Source organism: Coturnix japonica, chromosome 11 (assembly GCF_054131305.1).
Source record: "Coturnix japonica strain WE chromosome 11, WE-NBRP24, whole genome shotgun sequence".
NCBI classification, from domain to species: domain Eukaryota; kingdom Metazoa; phylum Chordata; class Aves; order Galliformes; family Phasianidae; genus Coturnix; species Coturnix japonica.
In genome coordinates, this window is record NC_140673.1 from 15,988,890 (window position 1) to 16,009,083 (window position 20,194).

General features: G+C 34.9%; 1 protein-coding gene across 5 annotated transcripts; it reads left to right on the top strand.

Annotated features, from left to right (window-relative positions):
• Positions 1 to 1,087: 1,087 nt before the first annotated feature.
• ODF2L (outer dense fiber of sperm tails 2 like) lies at positions 1,088 to 19,893 on the top strand. 5 transcript variants are annotated; one of them, XM_015870449.3, is made up of 17 exons: positions 1,088 to 1,399; positions 2,432 to 2,587; positions 3,315 to 3,493; positions 3,732 to 3,855; positions 4,677 to 4,808; positions 5,947 to 6,009; positions 6,608 to 6,679; positions 7,549 to 7,665; positions 9,373 to 9,558; positions 10,795 to 10,904; positions 12,417 to 12,552; positions 13,286 to 13,396; positions 13,607 to 13,711; positions 16,978 to 17,063; positions 17,159 to 17,321; positions 18,068 to 18,193; positions 19,719 to 19,893. In XM_015870449.3, the coding sequence occupies exons 1-17, from the start codon at positions 1,292 to 1,294 to the stop codon at positions 19,845 to 19,847; spliced, it is 2,103 nt and encodes a 700-aa protein (XP_015725935.2). In that variant the 5' UTR covers positions 1,088 to 1,291; the 3' UTR covers positions 19,848 to 19,893. The 5 variants fall into 5 exon arrangements, 3 of the variants coding, with proteins under 3 accessions (XP_015725935.2, XP_085368305.1, XP_032302191.2); XM_085512179.1 differs by lacking the exon at positions 13,286 to 13,396 and having other exon boundaries at positions 1,118 to 1,399; XM_032446300.2 differs by lacking the exon at positions 2,432 to 2,587 and having other exon boundaries at positions 1,177 to 1,399.
• The last annotated feature ends 301 nt before the right edge of the window (positions 19,894 to 20,194 follow it).

Sequence of the window (20,194 nt, forward strand, 5' to 3'; positions counted from 1 at the left end):
ATTGCAATCATGTATTGCTTTTTAAACGAGTCTACCTTATAACAACTTCTGAAAAGTTAAAATTCCAATATCTATTTGAGCAGAATATGAGGCACCAAGATCAGAGCTAACAAACCACAACGCCATTGCAAAGTTTTGATGGAGATCATTAATTCACTGTGAAAGCTATGGTTCCTATAAAGAATAAAGCAGCAGGCTTCTCCACACGCAAAGACAAAATCTCCCCTGAAATACAGGTATAAACCTGCCATTAATCCATAATGAATCATGGAGTGATTTCACCTTTAGCAGAATTATAAATCTTGGGATTTAGCCTTTTTTTCTTTTCTTTTTTTTTTTTTTTTTTTGCATGTATATGAACTTTCTTTTCTCTTCAGAAATCCGTGTCTCATCTTGTTCAGGAGAGCGTTTGTGGAGAATGGGAGGAATGGAGCAATCCGTCCTCAGCCGAGCTCCTCTTGACACAACCTCTTACACAGCTCTGGATGCGTGCCCTGAGCGCCGCTCCTGCATCGGGACATACTCGCTTGTTTTGTTGAATCTGTACCATTACGTTGCTCAGCACGTGACAAGGAAATGGCACTGAACACTGACGAAGCCTGTGGTGACACGAGTGCCATGGGTACCTGGCATCAGCTTGCAGTACTTGGGGTCCCCTGGTGCTCAGCAGTTCTGAGCAGAGCAACGCCCCAGCTGTAACCGCGGCTTCCCGGGGAGCACGGCGCTGTGTGCAGGGCTCTGACAAGGCGATTCCGTGGGAGACGACCAAAATGTCGCACCTGTAGGAGTCAATTACCCGCGTGCTCTCGGAGTGCTGCACCGCGGTTTGCATCTGTTAATCTTGTTCGAACAATACAGATTTACCTAAGGAGCAGAAAAGCTAGGAGCATGACTTTTTCCTTTGTGCAACAAAAAAGATTCGGAGAAATCCTTTTAAATAAATAACGACAACCTCAATAAAACGTACTTTAATGGAAACATCCAGAAAGAAAGCAAGTAGGAGCAGAGAACATGCCTATCCCCATGGCTCCCCAGGCTCCCTGTCCTTGCTGTAACAGCCGCCTCCCCGCGAGGCGCTGAGCGCTCCGAGGTGCGCACGCCGCAGCCGAGCAGCCGTTGCCGACGCTCAGTTGCACGGCAACCGAGCGTCTATCTCCGACGGGCCGCATTCTCCTCGGTACACGGTGTTTTGCAGAGCCGCCCGGCTGCGTCCTGCGGTAACTTCGCAGGTAGCGACGGATGGGCACCAGCGGGTGCTGAGCCACTCGGGGCGCACTGCAGCGCTGGCAGAATGCCGTTACCGACACCGCCAGCAGCAGCATCACCGCCCTGTAACCGCACTGCTCCCGTACGCGGCTCCACTGCTCAGGAAAACTTTTTTCTTGCTGATATTGACGAGGTAAGTTTGTTCTTTTCTGTTAAGACTCAAAAGTGGTGCATTAAAACGATGTGAAAATCTTATTTCTTCTTTTCTGTGTATCTAGATGAATTAGGATAGATTAAATTTCACACTGAGCCTGCCAAGGTGCCATTTTCAATGAAAGCAATGAAATTCAATAACCCAGCTTTGGCTATATAACCAAGACAAAGATACAGAGACCTGGACTGTGTTACTCAAACTGGGGCCTGCTAGGAAATGTAAGCATGGGAAGGGGAGCTACACATTAAAATAAATAATATTAACTGCAACTAACTACGCTATTGCAGTGCAGTTATTTGCCTTATAGCAAGAGTCTGAAATAGAACACTCTACATCCTGATTTTGTGGGAGAATCTCCCAGAAGATTTGGTATTTGTTTTCTCAAATATGTGACAAGAGGAATACGTATGGAGGAATACAAACTTTCTGCCTTCTGAACCCATTTGGAGAGGATGCATCACTTGGTATGGAAGCAGGAGTTATATATATATATATATATATATATATATATATATATATATATATATATATATATAACTCTGCTATATATATATATATATATATAGCAGAGGCAAGGCAGCTTCCTGGTGCTTACCAAGGGAGTGGGGCAGTGGGGTTTGTTTGCCAGTGTGCGCCACCTGGAGCTGGACTTCTGTGCCTTGTGGAGCACATTGTCCTGTGCAGCTCCAGCGTAAGCAGCTGATCCCAGAAGACAAAGGTTGCTGCTGCTGGCTCCAAATGGGATGAACTGCTATGACATATGGTATCTCCTACATTCACTGCAGGTAGTTTGCCCTTACTTCACATACGAGGTCACAGTGAGCTGTCAATCAAAGGGTGCATCCTGTGGTATCACAGGGTTGTACAGTTGTTGGAAATCATAAATGAAGTGAGATTTCTTTGATGCTTAACATTTCTGAATTGCCTGAAGAGCTGGCTTGTTTTATGCTGGTGCACCTTGAGCTGGCAGTGAGTGATACTAAGTGCTACAAAATCATGGATTTGTTTCAGGGAAAAAGGTGTGTGGTATCTGTCACATCTCAAGAAGAGGGAAAACTTAGTTCGGAGATTCTGCCATACAAAAATAATTGTCAGAGAACTACAAAAGCTATCCAAGATGGAAAATATTTTACTGAGCTAAGCAAAGAATCTGATGATCCAGAACAAGTAAGAAGATGGGTAAAACAAAACATATTCACCAATGTGAATATGTTTACCATTCAAATCTTTAACATTTAATAATCTCTCTCTCTCTCTCTTTTTTTTTTTAATTAGAAAAGGTTGAAATATCTATATTCTTTTTTTTTTTTTTTTTTGTCCTATGCATGAAAATGTTCCTGCAAAGTTTGAAGGAGTTCAGAGGGTCATATAAGTCAAAATAGGATAGATCACAATGAATTCACATTTTGCAGCAGTTAAATATGAGCCGTGGTGTGATATGGAAGCCTTGTGGAATAAAGAACCAAGATTTCTTTTTAAATTGAATGTGATTTTTCATTCCTGAGTTTCTCAGTCTTGTTCTGGAAGTCATAACCTTTACTTCCTGCATGCAAACAGATGGCTGTTTATTCTGAACATTCCTTATTTGATCTTTAGGTTTTCATGGAGCTGACAGCCTTATGTCATGAAGCTTTTAATTGACAGCTACAAAGGGAGTTGCCTCATAGACTGTGGTGAAGATAATTATGTGAGAACCAAACAATGGCATGATTAATTCACATTCATTCATTTCTCAATTCTCAGAAAACTTCTTAACAATTCCCTTTATACTGATCAATTAACGTGGGGGCAAAAATCACCTTTCCTGTTTGTAATGTACTTATTTTGTGGTAGAGAATCCTCACCATCATAACCAAGGACAAGCTAAACTCTAACTGAATACATTGTTTGTAAGCTCCTAGCAACTGTGGAGGAGGAAACTTGGAAAAAGATGTGGGGGCCCCGTCCTGGTAAACACGGGATCAAGATTACAGAACTGTCCCCGCTGCTTAAAGAAAGCTCACCAAAAAATCATCTGCCACAAAACCTGTATAGAAATGGAGAGAGAAGATGCACTTCAGACAAAGAGAAAAGGTAAAATTTCATAGTACAAGGAATGTTTGAATAAGCTACCTTTAAATTTACTTTTAAATAAGTATTTGAGAATAGTGATGTAGAGAAGCAAAAGTGTAAGCAAACCCCATCAACTTCACTATGCATCTTCTAAAAAAACAGTTGTAAGAGTACGTGTTAATAACTAGGCATGAGTCTTGTTTATTTGCATACTTTTGCTAATAAGTCAAGTTGCATTTATTATTTTGTATGTGGACAGGGAGAAGGAAAATGCCTCTCATGAAAATGATGCTTCAGTGGAGACTTTCGAAGCAGAAACGGCAATTAACTCAGTAGAGAACTTGTTGCCGACTCTTAAAGACATACTTGGTAGAATGACAAATGTAAGTACATTGTAGTCAAAACTTCATACACACACTAAATACTGAAGTAAAAATTAGTTATTGTTTAAATTTATTGTGTTCATCAATGTCTGTGGGTGTTTTTTTAAACTTAGAAAGTCTTAAATTTCTGATCTCTGCAAATGCTTGTCCCACTTCTAAATCCCATTTGCAGAGGATGCACAAAAGAGTTCTTGAAAGAGCAGAGGTGTGAATTTTCCTATTTTAACCTTTGACAGACATAAACATAAACCTTATTTAGATATGTCCCTTAATACCTGCTTCCCCTGTTTCTAAGGACAAAAAAAGATTTACAAGTCAATGCTGCCTGACTATAATTTGGGGGGAGGTTTTCATATTTTCTAATTAATTTATCAGTTTAAATGGTCATCCCAGAGTTTCATTTGAACTTTTCTCCAAGAATATTAACATGAACATTTTCCATATTTATATTACATGCAGATGAGGAAAAGATGACTTCTTTGCAAGGAGTTATGGGAAATGAGATTCCAAAGTTTCCACTTTGTCATTGATGGGTGTTTTGGGGGTTTTTGTTGTTGTTTGTCTGTTTGTTTTTTATGCTAGCACAATGGCATTTGGTCTGTTAATCAGATATTAGATCAGAAGAGGAAACTCTGTGTTTTGCATCCTGTTTAAAAATTACTACAGCAACATTTTTAATTTTGTTATTTTACTTTTAAATATTGCAAACATTTATTTATTTTTACTGTCTCTTTTAGAAAGCAATGTTTAAATATTAGCAACAAGTGTTTGGGGCAGTTTTGTGGGTCACATATAATTTCTTGGTTATGTTGTCTTAACAGGTTTGTAAACTTTCTACATCAGAAATGATAATTATTGATACACAAGAGGATTTGCCGGTAAAAAAATTAACAACACTCCAACTCACCAAAAGATTGTTATGGCTTTTACTTCTAACAAGAGAACAGAAACATGTAAGATGACCCAAAGCAATCACTAACTTCCTGTAAGAGCCAGGGATCACGTGTCTGTAAATTGTAGGATGGGTTCTAAGTACTTGGATAATAGAAGGAGAAAGGATAGTCCCAGAGGGAACTACTTTATAATAATGGGAATGCAGAGAGATTAAGGAGATGGATGCACCTGGGGAGCCAGGTGGGCTGTGACAGGGTGCAGGAGCTAGTTAGGCATACGTAATTCCAGGTGGAAGAGGCATACTTATTTTAAAAGGATTGAGAACAGCTGTTCCAATTCCTGATATGGAGTGCAATATGCTTTGGAGAGCAAGTACAGTATATAGCAGCATGTGCTGAAATACTGGGCTTAGAACACAATGTGACTGAAGGATTTTCACTGCCCTTGTTCTGTGGCTACTAATTTCACTGCTGGTGTGTTGTGATCTGGGATGCTTTATGGTGCTGATTGTCACTCTGAGCTTAGATCATATCTAATGGCATAAAATGCTGAGTTACCATGTCTCCTTGGAGGTGTTAGATTCACTCTCTCAGCAGTGGCAATAAAATACTTTGGATGTACAAACTGAAATTTGTATTGTTTGTTTTATTTATTTAAATTGAGCCCTTCTCCTCCAAAATTCATATTATAAAATGTTATTGGCTATGTTATATAGTCACATATGTTCTCTTAGATTTATAGCAGCAGTTAATATAGATTGATTTTTCTGCTTTCTTAGGCTGTGTTTTATGTTTCATTCTTCAGACTTTCATGTGTAACTGAACTGTTACCAAAAGCTTTTAACAGTTAATATTAGCCTGTAAAGTACTACACTTTGTGCAATTACTTTTACTGTTTCTATGTGTTCAAATAATGCTTAAGCACAGAAGGTTTTCAGACTGTTCTTTGCTGAAAGAAATAAATTGGTATATGGAATAACCCCAGTTTGTTTTCCTTCACTGAGATGTTTCATACAGTAAATAAATTGTATATTTAAGGTTTAAAATACTAAATCTAAATAGCCCACAACAGTGCATGTTTTAATATTTTTATGTACCAAACTGAAAATGAACTAAAATGATGTCAAATTCAAAGCTAAACACTTAATCAATTGGAAACTGAAGTAATTTGTTAACGTTTCCTGCTTTTGTCTTGCAGATAGACAACAAAAACATTGATGCTTTGATACAGAAGTTAAGTGAAAATGAAACCTACAATAATGTGAGTAAACTAAAATATCTGTTACTTTTTTATTCTACATTAATTCTACATACATTTCTTCAAACACTATCTGGTATAGACTGAACTAATAACAAAACCCAAAACAATGGAGCAGAGAGCTAATATAAAGAGATATATACTTTAAAAATAATGCACTCATTGGGTTTTGTTCATAAATATTTATTAGGCCTATGTTTATGTTGTATTAACTTCTTGTGTTCTGTTCATCATTTGTTTTCCTATCATTTTTCTACCACCTGTCATATTTTTTTAAAGCAGATTATTTTTCCTTTCTTAGGGCAACATAACAAGTACTTAGAACAACTGAATGTGTATAGAATTGTGAAATATGCTTCAAGCAAAGTCTTACTGACATGACTCAAAAAAGAGCCTATTATGATCTATACAGTTAAAGTAAACACTGATTCATCAGTACATCTTTAAGGCCATAGTTTCTGCCATTTTAGAAATGATGGCAGTATTTTTGATGTATCATCAAAAATGGAATCTCAGTCATTTTTAACTGAAGTATTTGTCAGTGTGTATTATGATATTAGGCATGAAAATAGTTGATTATTTTTTTTCCTCCTTCATGAAGCACCTCAGGAGAAAGATAGTAGAAAGAGAAGAGCATATTAAAGAACTTTCATCCAGGATTCAGCCTAAAAGAGTGAGTGACCAGCTATTTTAGTTTTGTCCCAGTATACTGTATTCTTATTTTCTAATGTAATGTTTTGATGAAAGCAATTGTTTCAAAGATCTAGGCATTAAAAAAATGTCTGGAAGACATTTCTATACATAAATCTATTCAAACCATCAACACTGTATCCACATCTGTTTTGAGTACAAATTTTTCTTAACACTAATGCCCCACAGTTCTGGGAGGTCTATAAATCTGGACTAATGGCTTTGGACTTTGAGTGCTCTTCTTACTGGTATCCGTAGCACTATTACATTAGTCTAAACTAGTAACATGATTTCTTTGTGTTTTTGTTATTATTAATGCAAGCCAAATGTATTAAGTTGCAAAAAAAAATTTGTAGATCAGCTGACTGAATTTCTGGTGGGAAGTTGTGTTTCTCTTACTGTTTATGTATGTCTCTAAAACTGAATGATTTCAATGTATCAGTAATTCTTACAGTAGCTGGCGATCTTTGGGATCTAATGAAGATTAATTTGCATCTAATTATTTAGTGCAGAGCTCACCAGTTTGGCTTAATTTTGGTGGACCTGTTATATTATGTATCCTTGATAAGAAGCGTACAGGTGTTCTTTAAATTTTGTGATATTTGTTAGCTTTCTACACAAAAATTGTATGGATGACACTGATAACATTAGTAAGAAGCTATTTGTCATGGTTTTGTGTGATTTTTATATTTTCTTATGAGTGTACTTGTAAACTATGTTTTATCCTTTTCACCTTTTGATGGAGTTAAGATGACTGTTGGAAATTCTGCAACAAAGTAGAAAGAATAAAGTTTACATCATATGGCATTATCTCCCCAGACTAGTAAATCTGTGTTTATTTCCCTTTCTTAGGCCCACGAACTGAAAGAAAACTCTCTGTCAAGACCAGTAAACACAATTGAAGCTCATCTGCGATATCAGATTCAAAGAAAAGAAGTGGAAAATGATGAATTAAAGCTGAAAACACAGGTCAACATGTCTTTATATGTTTTAAATTTAAAGGCAAATAAATTAGCAAAGCCCTTCTGTGGGTTTGTTTCAGAACTGAGAATTAAATCCTTTTTAGGTGTAACTTTGATCAAATTGAATAAAATATATATTATTTCATATATCATTTAAAACTTTGTAAGAAAAATCTGAAATAATTTTTGAAGAATCGCAATTTTAGTTTGCAGTCTATCTTTGTTGTCTAATTGCAAGTTACTTTCTTCTAGTTGTTTCAACTTATACATAGTAGTAGTCCTGTAGTATCTTTCATACTGAGTCTATGGAAACTGCCTTAGGAAGTGAGAGGCAAGTCCCAGAATGAGTTTTCCACTGTAAGTTGTTTGAGACAAGTGTGGCAGACCAGCACCTGTTTCTTTTTATAAATGGTGAAGGAATCAATAATCCTTTTAGTACCAATCAATACACTTGTGACTAATTCCTAACCTCACTGTGTTAAAGGCAGGTGAAATCCTGGGAAATATGGGCATTTGCAGCAGTTGCTCATTGAAGAACCATGTCAAGGATGAGTTCAGGTGGCAGACAATGGAGCTGAAAGTGGTCTCAGATTTTAGTATTTGAATCCAATAAAGAAATAGGCATAAATGAGAAAACCTTAGCTGCAAAATAATGTGATATTAATTTTCAGTATTTTTCTTAGTAGTGCTCATACCCCTATGAATTATGCAAATTTGAAGCACATTTGTTAGAATTATTACATTTTCATTAAGTAGTACCTGGATAAAGTAATCAGTGAATAATTTCATCTTCATTGAATCTTTGTTTAAAGGTGTTGTTTGTGTCCCCCCCCCCCACCCCCCCCACCCCAAAAAAAAAACAAACCAAATACAAAAAAAACCAAAACAAACAAACAACGACAAAAAACCAAAACACAAAAACATTTAAATGTTAAAATTGAGTCTTGGCCACTGAATAATGCCGAAAGCACTTATGTGATTCTGACCCCCTGTGGTTGTATCAGGAAATAGCAGTTATTTGCTGAAATCAAAAGTTAAGGAGAACTGTATATGGACTCAATGACTCAATTTCTTCAGTTTCTTCAATTCATTGAAGTTGGTTTTGATAACATTTGATAAAAGACCACAACACAGTTCATATATTAAGAAAAAAAACCTAGGTCTTTCCTGTCTCCTTGACTTATAATACTCAAATCCAAAATCTAACCTTCATGTTAAAATTTCATTTGCAGTTATACTGATCTTCAGCCCTAGTCATGTGCTTGCTCACTGTAGATTCAGAGCATAAATTACATCAAATTATATCACTAGTAATAATGTGATATTCATCAAAATGAATCTCTAGGTGCTGGTGTAACTACTCTCATTTCCCATCTCAGAAATGGGTTTAATGTCTGTGCCATGTCATCTACAGAAATTTTACATTCATTTGAAAGAATGTGTGGTGATGGTTAGACTGATGTCTTTCTCCCTGCTCCTTCCTTTTTCTGTCTCTTCAACCTCTTATCTTTGTAACAAATTTCCCAACATGTGATTCCACTTGCATAGTAATGTACAAATGTTGTTTAACTCCTTCTGTCAACCAGAATACTTCAAATGTAGATATGAATGGAAACAAGTTATAAATTCAAATACTATTCTTCATTATGATACCTTACAGACAGATTTATAAGGTGTAAGATTTGAAAGGAGTTAATATTTAATTATGCTGCAGACTCTAGAGAAGAAAATAGCAGAGTGGAAAATTCAAATTGGTGAATACAAGCGTCAGATGTTGGCCTTGAGGGAAACAAGTAAACAAAAGAAGGCTGGTCTGAGAAGAGCAATCAGGTGCCAGAAACAAAAAGCAGAATGCTTTGAAGAAGCTGTGGAGAATTTAACCTCCAGAGTAAAAGAACGTGTGAGTGATTACATTGACCAATATCGTCCTGTGTTAAATTGAATAACTGGGAGACTTTCACCTTGTAAAACAGGGAAGTTTGTTGTTGCATTCTTTCCCTCTTTTATCTTTGTTCCTCAGTTAAGGAAAAGTTTGCTATAAGAGACATGCAAACCATTCTTTGCGTTCACCATATTTGTTTTGTTTAAATTTAGTGAATGTCTTTAGCAGCAATTGTACACTTCATAGTAAGTAAGTGGAGTCTGATCAGCTTCATTTGTACATCTTCTGATATTTCTCTTAGACCTCTGAGGAGTTACAATGACTAAGCTCAAAAGTATGGTATGCTGTCAGATAAGAACTGGGGTTGAAGTCTTTGTTTCCTTTATGTATTAGCTTACGGTGTCTCCTGTGGATGCTTAGCTTTGTATTTCCAAGCTTTGAGTTTTTTTAATATCCAAGCACATAACTTTAATTCAAATTGTTGGGTTCTATCTTGCCCTTCACCTGTGTGCAGGGTGTAGTTATTGATAAAGACCAGGTGCATCACGGCTGTGCTGAGACTCTGTCAACTTACATTTCCTATTGAGGGTGTTTTCACAATTTCTGTGCATTGCCATTGTTTAGGATTTGCCTGTAGTAAGGGTATTTTTCCAGTTAGTATATCTGGAGATGGTTAATAATTTGTTTTCTTTTCTTTGATCTTTCTAAGAAGTTACTTTTAGCAGTACAGAGGGGTAGCATTTGCTTATCTCTTGAATTGGTAGTGTTTTGTAGTCATGTTGTTGTTTTCTTTCCATTGAAGACCTCATTTACTTTCAAGATAGAATGCTGGTTAATGCTGGAGTTTATGTAACCTTGCATTTCTTACATAGCTGAAATTATTTTAATTCTTAAAATGCTTTGACAGTTTTATTTTAATATTAACTTATACAGTTTATACATAGAAGAGATGTCTTGGAGGCATTTTTGTTTTAAGAAGTATTTATTCTTAAATAATAGTACATTCTGAACTTGATATATTTTACCTGTGTTTAACTGTGTTGGTACTTTGAAAGAAGTTTGTATTACTCTTTAATTTTTTAAAATGTGGGTAGTTTATTATTTCTCTTTTTGAGATAATAAGACAAAATTAACACTGTTTTGTACTAGAGAGTTCCAATAAATAGCTCTAATATTTAGAAGATTTTGTAGAAGGAAATGGTGCTCCTTATGGCATCCTTAAGATTCATGATTTATAATTCATGCACTCTCTAGGAAGTGAAGTTGTCTGAGATACTGTCAGCTTCTGATGCCTGGAAAAAAAAGCATGATAGAATGGTAGAAGAAAAGTCAGTGTTAGAAGTTCAGAAAGAAGATCTTAAGAGGTAAGATAAACTAGAGGCAATCTAATTTATTTTCTGCAGTCACAGAAATTTTGTATTCAGTACCTTATTACTATTGAAAGCAATTTTCTGTACTTGTATTAAAATTCTCAGCAGAATTTAGCAGCTGGAAACTAGAACAAGTTAAAGAATTCTAGCTTCATTTCACAAATTGTTAGTTTGTTTTTAATAACTCCCCTGTAGTAGGAAGGCACTTGCTACTTCCCCTGCATAGTCTTTTCCAGCTGGAGCTTGCTAGAGATCATTGCGCTGTTTCACAGAATCATTTATTTAGTGATTCAATGACTTGAGTCTCAACACTTGCATTTGCTGCAACGTAAAAATTCTTATTTGGGCTTCCAGGCTCTACTGCAGACTAATGACAGCAAAATTGTTTTGGTTCCACTAATATCTCACCCTACTACTGGACAGAATTCCTCACAGACACACATTTGAACAGTTTACTCTTGTCTGAAAAAGCAAGACAACACTGCCCAATCTTACTCAAGCAGTGAAATGTAGGTGAAGAAAGTGCCATCTTCTTTGTCAGACATTGACAAATATCTCTTAACTTTTAACATATGTTTTAATATTGGCTCTAACTCAAAAAAAAGCAAGAGAAACCAGTAAGTGCTTTTATGCTCAAATTAATGCAGAATGCTTATTTTATGAGGATTTTGATTCACGCTCAAATACATAACAAATTAAATTGGCTTGACTTTGATTTTTGTTTCAGAAAATCTGTTATTTATGAAAATATTTTCAGCATATTTTAAAATTTCACAGGACTACAGGTAAATGAGGGGAGGCTGAAAATCTGTCTAGGCAGCTCTGGTCTATTGTATATGCATAGACAACCAGGAAATAAGAGGAAAAGGAAAACATCTATAATACTTTCTTCAAGTGCTCTTTTTACTTACTGCTGTTTTTTGCCATTTGTACTTGAACCAGAACAAGTCTTTATTGAAGTGTACCATTCTATCAAGACCTGTGGTACTAGACAGTAAATGATTAACTAAAAAGTGAAATAACTCTTTGTTTGACTTTGTTAATATGAAAAAATGTTGAGGGACAAATGACAATTTATTGTCTTTAATAATGGGAAGTACTAATCCTAAAGTAGCCATGGAGTGCACTTATCAGGACATCGTCTGATAGACTCATTTAAATTCAACTTTTTTTTACTTTTTTTTTTTTTTTTACAGTAGATATATGCATATTTGCCTTGGTAGTACACTTGTGTATTCTAGGTAATACATTTATCTACAACTGATCTAGGTCTACTTCCTTGGTGGATCACATTTCTTTTGGGAAAAAAAGAAAATCGTGTTTCAACAGATACTGCTTTCTTTCAATATTTAAATGTGTTCATCCATGCATTTATTTATTTTTCTTGTAAGAAATAAGAGCAATGTAAGAAATAAAAGCAACTCTGTCCTTAGGAACAATTTGATTTGCATAGTGAGAGTTCTGGAAACATTATATGTTACATGGAATTTCTTGCTATCCAACAAGGCAGATCACAAGCCTTTCAGAAGACCTAAAGAGAAAGGAGGAAATCAGAAGAAAAACTAGTGAGGAAATTCTTGGAGAGCTAAATTCTGTCAACTCTGAACATGAGAGGCTTTATCTTGAAAATGAAAAATTAAAGGTGAGATGGCTTTGCATTTCCGATGCATTTACGAATTAACCACTTTAATTTGCTGTTGTCTGTTTGTCTAGAGATCCCAGACCTGTAGAATAAATTCTGTCACACTTTTTTTTTTTCTTTTTCTTTTTTTCACTGCAAGTGGAATGAAATGTTAAAAGTTTATCAGTGGAAATCTATGGCAAAGCTAGAAACAGGTTTTTCTAGTCATTCTCTTTAACCAGGATGTCATTTGTTTTACAGTCAATGGATATAAAATTACTTACCTGGAAGTTATTCTCTTTAATATAAAATATAGTTTCACAAACACAAGAATTGAATTTATCTTGATTACTGATACAATTCTTTAATTGGATTTCCAGGTTGTGTATGGTATTTATCTTCCAAAATAAATATTCTTACAAGCTGATAAATGAGCTGTGGAATGTCAGTGTTGATTGGTAGGATAAGTAATCGTTACTGCTCCTCTTTATGTCTTCAAGTCACTTGATAGAAATATATTGTAGATTGGGTTGTTTTTATCGTATCATAGAATCATGACGTGAGTTGAAAAGGGCCACAGTGATCATGTAGCTTCACCCCCTCGCTATGTGCAGGGTGGTCAACCACCAGATCAGGCTGCCTCACATCCAGCCAGGCTCTGAATGCTTCCAGGGATGGGGCATCCACAACCATCTCAGGTGACCTGTTAATGTCTTTTGATGTTTGTTTTTTTTTTCTCCATGTTTTAATAAAGGCTTTCCTTTCTGCTTTGGAAGTCAATATTTTTTCTGTTGAAAATGACCTGCTATGTCTGCAAGAAAAGACCAAGCTACAGGAAAATGTTGTTGATCATTGTAAAAACCAGGTGAATAGCATATTGAAATGTTCAAACATAAGTTTTAAATCTATAAACAGTTTTGAGCAAATCATAAAGGTTTTATTTGTAATAAAAAATATTTGTTGTCATGGTGATTATAATAGTTGTGTAACACTGAGAATGATAGCAGCAATGCTAGTAGTTTTATTTTTCTAAATAAAAAAAAAAAAAAAAAGGTAAAAATATGTTGTGTCCTAGGTGCAAGAATTACAAGCAGAAGTAGAAGCACTGAAATCCAGGTATAAAACAGTCTTCAATGAAAACAAAAGTATAAGAGAAAGCAAATGTTTAGAAGTCTGTGAGGTAAGTTTTGTGGTTTTGCATGCTCCCAAACTGTTCTGTAGGATGTTGATCCTATGGATGTTACCTGCACTGGCTCTTTTTATTTTGCCATGCTAAATCTGAATTTAAATGCATTGAGTGCTTTACTAACTTTTACTTTTGAGTGGGTGTTTTTTGGGTACTACACAACTGCAAATAGCTGGGAAGAAAATGATTTGAAGACAAATGACTAATGGGTTGAGCTGCTGTTCTAGAATTCATTCCATCACTTAAAAAATAAATAAATGATTTTGTTGATGATTTTTAAACTAGCAGCAGAGCATCTATGAAAGCTGAGTAGGAAATAAAACCCACTGCAAGGCTGTTCAGTGGTGTAAGTTTGATTTATGCAGCAGTCAAAAGCGAGAACCAATACAGAGACAAGTTTTAAGTTTCTTCAGCAGGTGGAGCTGAATACTGGAACATGGTTAGCGCTTTCTTAAGCATCAGAAAACATCATAGAAAAGTAGCAGGAAAATGACTTTCCTTGGTTTCACTGCTCATAACATTGCGTATAGTTTTAGGTAACAGGGCTGAAATGGGGTCAGGTTTTCAATTGCCTGTTTGTTGAAAACTAATTCTATTCTCTAAAACATCACCTCAGACGTTCATTTTATTTTATACTCTCATTATTTTTCCTTGATTTATCTACAGAATGGAGAAAAAAATTTTGTGATCCCATAAATAATATTTGTGCAGCATTATATGCAGCTTTATGTGGCATAGTTGTCTTCTTTTCAAATACTGCAAACTCGTTTGGCTAGAATTTTTCTGTAAGCTGCTCTTTGCATGCAGTTTTCTACAGTCTATTATGATAAAAATCAAAATTTGGATGTTGCTTACACTTGCATAATTTTGTGTTTGTTATCAGTGTTACTGAGTCTCCAACTGCATGTCATGAGAGAAAATTCTCCAGTGAACTTGTTGCTTCGGGTTTTCTGATGAAGCAGATGACACTGAAACTTGTGTAGAATTTTAGATGTACTACTTGTGTGGAAAGCTGTTAGGTATCATAACAGTTAATTTATGGTTTTAGGCTTAAATTTTTCTACTATGATGATACTGTGCAGGTGAGGGATGAAACAGAGCCTAAGTTGAAAGTTAGCACACGTTTGTGGTTTACTGAAAACAGCTGAAGTAAAACTGAGGATTTCAAGAAAATCTTGTGTACTGAGAAAGGATCAATGCACAGAAATCTGAAACCCTCAGGAAGCTGCGGGTTCAGGTGCTTTGTACGTGCAGGTTTTTAAAGACAAATGAGGAAATTATGTAGAAGAAATTCTCCAGAATATCTTTTCCTACTAGTGCTTGAGGTAGTTTAGCTGTTTCATTTGTTTCCTTCATAAATCAGAAAGCTGAGAAAGTATTGCCAAGTGTATTTACATTAATTCAGTATGGAAGAAGAAATACTGTGTTATTTATGTTTACTTTTCTATGTTGTATCCTTAATGTAATATATTCTCTGTCCTTTAGAATAGCTATTTCCTGTTAAGTCATTCAGAATTCTTCAGAAATAAATGTGCAAATCTAATTATTGTTTGCACCTTGTGGAATAACTTAGTACTATATTCGTTGGTTTTTTAATGACTTATTCATAAATCAGAAACTATCTGCTCAGAAAAATAGCTATAAATTATATTTTTATCATTACTTCAACATTTTAATGAATACATTATGAAGGTAGATGGAAAGAAATGAAATATCTGCTTTAATAAAATATTTTCTATTTTTAGCAGTGTGTTAACACTACTGCTTTCATTTTCCCTTAAGGCCTGAATCTAAACATTTCTCAGCATTCTTTAGCTGTGGCATCCATTTCTGTGGTTTGGGCTTTTTTTCCCTCTTCCATTTTGTTTTGTTGTGCTTTGGGTTGGAAGAGAATAATTTGCTAGCACAAATGACACAGGTGTTTGAATCAGTAGGGTGGGAAAAAAATGTAATCTTCCTGTGTGTGGAAGACATGCTGACTTCAGCTGAAACACAGTGAGTCTCTCTGTGTCTCTACATGCTTTATTCTTGAAAATGTAGATTCTGATTTTCTTTTCCAGTTTCCTGTCATTATCATCATTGCGGCCTCAAATTTTGCTTGTTTCCATCATTATAAATACTTGTTTCAGAAGCTGATAAATCAATCTTTGCAGACTGAATTACTTAAGTAATAATTAGTTTTGAGGTGCACTTCTAAAACTACTTCTGTATTTTTAGTTCTATTACATATCCTTATGAATAAATTTTAAAATATCCTCCTAAGAATAGTGAAATAATTGGGGAATAAAACCAACAGTCTAGCAAGCAGCAGTTCATTTTTGGCAGTAAATCTCAATTATGTTCTTTAGATACTCTAACCATATGATTAGATTTTAGGAGGATTCCTTTTGAAGAAATTGGGCCATATGCAGATGCCCTTTTTTTGGGCTTATCTGAACAAGGACATCAGCTTACTGCCCTGCTGCTGAAAGTCTATTTTACTGTCTGTCTGTTAACAGACCAGCCTGTAATTATAAAAGGAAACTCAGCCATGTTAGCTCAAGTTACTGAATGAAACTGCTTGATGTAGTCCAGTAAATGATGGAGACTGTCCTTAAATCATGGTGCCAGCAGAATGGAGCTGTGGCTGTTTTCTGCTGATCTCATACTGATGGATAGTAGCAAGAGTAATAATCTCATTGCTACTAAAGTAAAAATGGCAAATTTTGTCAATCTGGATGCTGGGTAGGAGGGGTATGGCAGTCTGGCTTGTTTTTCTTTCAGTCTGTTCTTATGAGCTCAGTTGCCCCTTTTGATTATATGTGCTAATGTCAGAAATTCTTTGCCAGTACAGTCCTGTTCTTCCATGATAAATGTGTGTGTGTGTGTGTGTATATATGTATATATATATATGTACGTATATATGCTGTATCATTTTTATGGTTCCTGTGATTGTAGTGGTGAGGGAACTTATTCTTGCTGTAACCTAAAGCCTTAATTCACAAGGAAGTAGCCATGGCCAGCTCTTAATATGCAAGGCTATGTGAGCAGCATATGGGTTTTGTTAGGATTTTGCTTTGTTACACAACACATCTTCAGTCTTCAGTGGTCATGTAAATTTTTAGTATTTTGTTTTTTTTTCAAAAACCTGAGTTTCTGAAAGATGTGTACTTGAACTTAAAATTAGATTGTGTGTCTGGATTTTATTAGGCATCCTTAATTCACTTTGTAATATCTTTTACATAAGACCTTCAACTAGAAAGGAACTGTTATTTCAACAGGAGAAAGATGGTGTAAATTCTGTGGGTAATCATTCCTTAGAAGAGGAAAACAATAACGTTCAGAAGAAATATGAACATCTTAAGAGGTAATTCTTAAACAAAACAAACAAACAAAAATACTGACTGATTTGTGCTATTACACTGTACTGAAAGATAACATGTTAAAATCTTTTGCATAAAGGATTCTAGAAAAGATGGAATTTCAAAATGAAGAACTTGCTTATCTTATCAAAAAAGAAGATGAGAGTCTTCAGTGCAGTAAACTGCAGCTTGAAGCAAAAACTGCAGAGTATAATAGTTTAACCAAACAACTGGAATCTGCTTTGGAGGATGGAAGAAAAATGGTACTGATGGTTTAATACAACTCTTAGCTTTGATTACGATTTCCTATTGAAAATAATAAAAAAAAAACCAACAGTTAAGTGGACCAAGATTTCGTCATTGTTTTTGTGGCAAATCAAAATGCTTTAACCAATATAAAGTTGGTTAGGTTAAATCCCACACAGTGGAGTTTATGGACAAGGGCATAATTCTTCCCTTTTCTTATTTTCTTTGCAAGAGCTGGCTCACAAGAACGTTAGTGCTAAAATCTTTTTAATCTTAGAGCAAGAATTTAATGTTTTTAATATTAAACGAAGTTTTATTATTAACACAAAGGATGCAAACACTGATTTAAACGGAGAAGAAAATGAAGGAAATTGGATTTCAGTTAATTGTACTGTTGTTAAAAAAGGTGTGAGGTTGTAATTTCTGCCTCAGATTGATCATGTTTGGAAAAAATAAGTATTACTTATCTCAGTGCTATGTGAGAGTTTAGATTTGGTGTTGGGGTAAAAAATAATAATAAGTTGGAGTACATGTATAAATTTGTTGCAAAAACTGCTCCCTCTTCAAGTATGTATTTTTTTCAAACTGAAACTTCATTCATATTCAGGCTGAAGTTTCCAGGTTTAAATAGCTTTTGTGTATGGCTGAAATGTTGGAGGTTGAAATGGGGAAATATTTCTATTAATTCTAAAGATAAGAAATAATTTGATTTGGGGTTTAAGAAAAAGTAAACATATGTTATTTCTCTATCATGCTAATACAGGTAGATGAAGAATTTGGAAAAATGTCATGCTTAGAACAAGCCCTTCAGACAAAAATGCTTGTTCTTGAAAATGAAGTGAGAGAGATGCAGGAGGAGAAAAAAGAACTTCTTCGTGTATTTCACCATGTGAGTAAATAATACTGCTTAGCTCAAGAAATTGTTGCATCACTATTTCCATAAAGTTTCTCTCACTGAAAACCAAACTTTTAATACAGTTGATAAGTGTGCTGGGGAACAGTAAATTATTTCAACTTGACAATATATTTTGTATATTGACACTTTCAGCAGATTTAACAAATGCTCAGTTAATCTTAATAAATCACTGGACTAACACTGAGCTTAAATTTCTTATTCAGACCAGTTTTCATACAAAATAAGAATCATAAAGTAGGTATGAAACTGTAATTTCCCTCTCAGATAAATTGTTTTTATACAGCATAACAATATCCAAGCAAACATGTTTCATAACCACATAATGGTATCTTTCTTTTTCCTTTCTTTCAGTTTGTCCATCTTGCTTTCTTTTTTCCTGACTTGGTAAAGAAATCTTACCATACAGGAATTTATGCAAAGCTTTCAGTTGTATACTGATAGTGTGGTAGTTGGTGATAGGAGAAGTGTTTTGTTTTTTTCTAAAAGACAAAATGTTAAATATCCAGGCGTTGATATGTAGATACTTACCTTCTTAAACTGTGGTTCTGCTAAATGGGTAATAGCCTCTGAAAGCAGAAAAACAAAAAAGAATGGAAGGGGGTGCTACCCCCAATCTGTTCTTTTAACTAATCCAGAAAATCTCAACACATTTTTTATTAATAGAGTGACATTAGACAAAGTTTTGGTAGAGATTTCTCCAGTAGTCATTGACAATAAGCTACAAAGCTATCTACAATAAATATGAGAGACAATACAAGACCTCACTCTTAGATCCTCAGAAACAAGATTGTGTACTCTACCTTGAAGTGTTCAAGGCTGAAACTGCAGGCCAGCGTAAATGCAGAACCTCTTGAGGGTTCAAATAATGCAACAGAGATATTGTTCTGCATTTGGTATGCTTTAATTTTTATTTCCATTGAGTATAATTCAACTAATGACTGCTTTTACCCTAAGATAAAAATTTTAAAACAAAGTCAGAGATTAGCTAGTAATTTTTTACTATTTCAAATATATTTTCATATTAATTCCCTACTATGCTACTGTTAAATAAAAAATTAAGGAAATTTTCTTGTCTGTTGGCCCAGAAAGTCTCACCTGCTGAACAGGAGTATGAAAATTAATCATACTCAGCAAGTAAATTATGGTAATATCCTCTTATCTTAAAAAATAAATTGAGTATCATTCTATAATGAGGTGTGTTAAGATTAAAAATTTAAATAATCTGCTTCTTTGGGGAGGTTAGTCTCTACAATCCCAGGCTATTTTTGGATTATAAACCTATACAAACATGGTCAGTTTGGTTTTGACTGGGCATAAGCAAGGCTTCTATATCTTGAGGTCCTTTTGAGTATCTCAAGTTTGTAAGGCCTCTGAAAAATTTAATGGATAAATAAGGTCTCTAAAATGTAGGTACCAACTCTACTACATTGATATTTGATTTGTATTTTACTTTGTGTTGCCTTTCCTTTTTTTTTTTTTTTTTTTTTTTTTCCTTTAGAATGAAAAGCACCATGAGGTATGCTTGAAAGAGCTGGAAAACAGCCTACAAAGGTCAGAAAACAAGAAGCAGAGCATGCAGAATTACGTGCAGTTTTTGAAAACCTCATATATAACAATGTTTGGCTGAATTCTGTTAACTTGATTTATTTTAATAATAAAGAAATGGTACAAGATTTGGCTCTTACTCTTGTTAGAGGCAATGCTATTGAGATCTTACAGAGTTTTGTGGGATTGAGCACCACTGTTTCAGTTCTACTCCGAGAAAACTCCTGCAATGGATCTAGAAACACAGATTAATTCTTACTGTATATCCTACTGGCTAATCACATTCAGAGTATTTACCTGATATTACTGATAGAAATAGTTGTATTATTCATGGAAGTGAATAAAGTGAAAAGGCAGACTGCATGATAGTAATGAAAGGTGTGTAAGTGTAGAATATGGAAACAAAGCTGTAAATTGGTCAGTATGTAA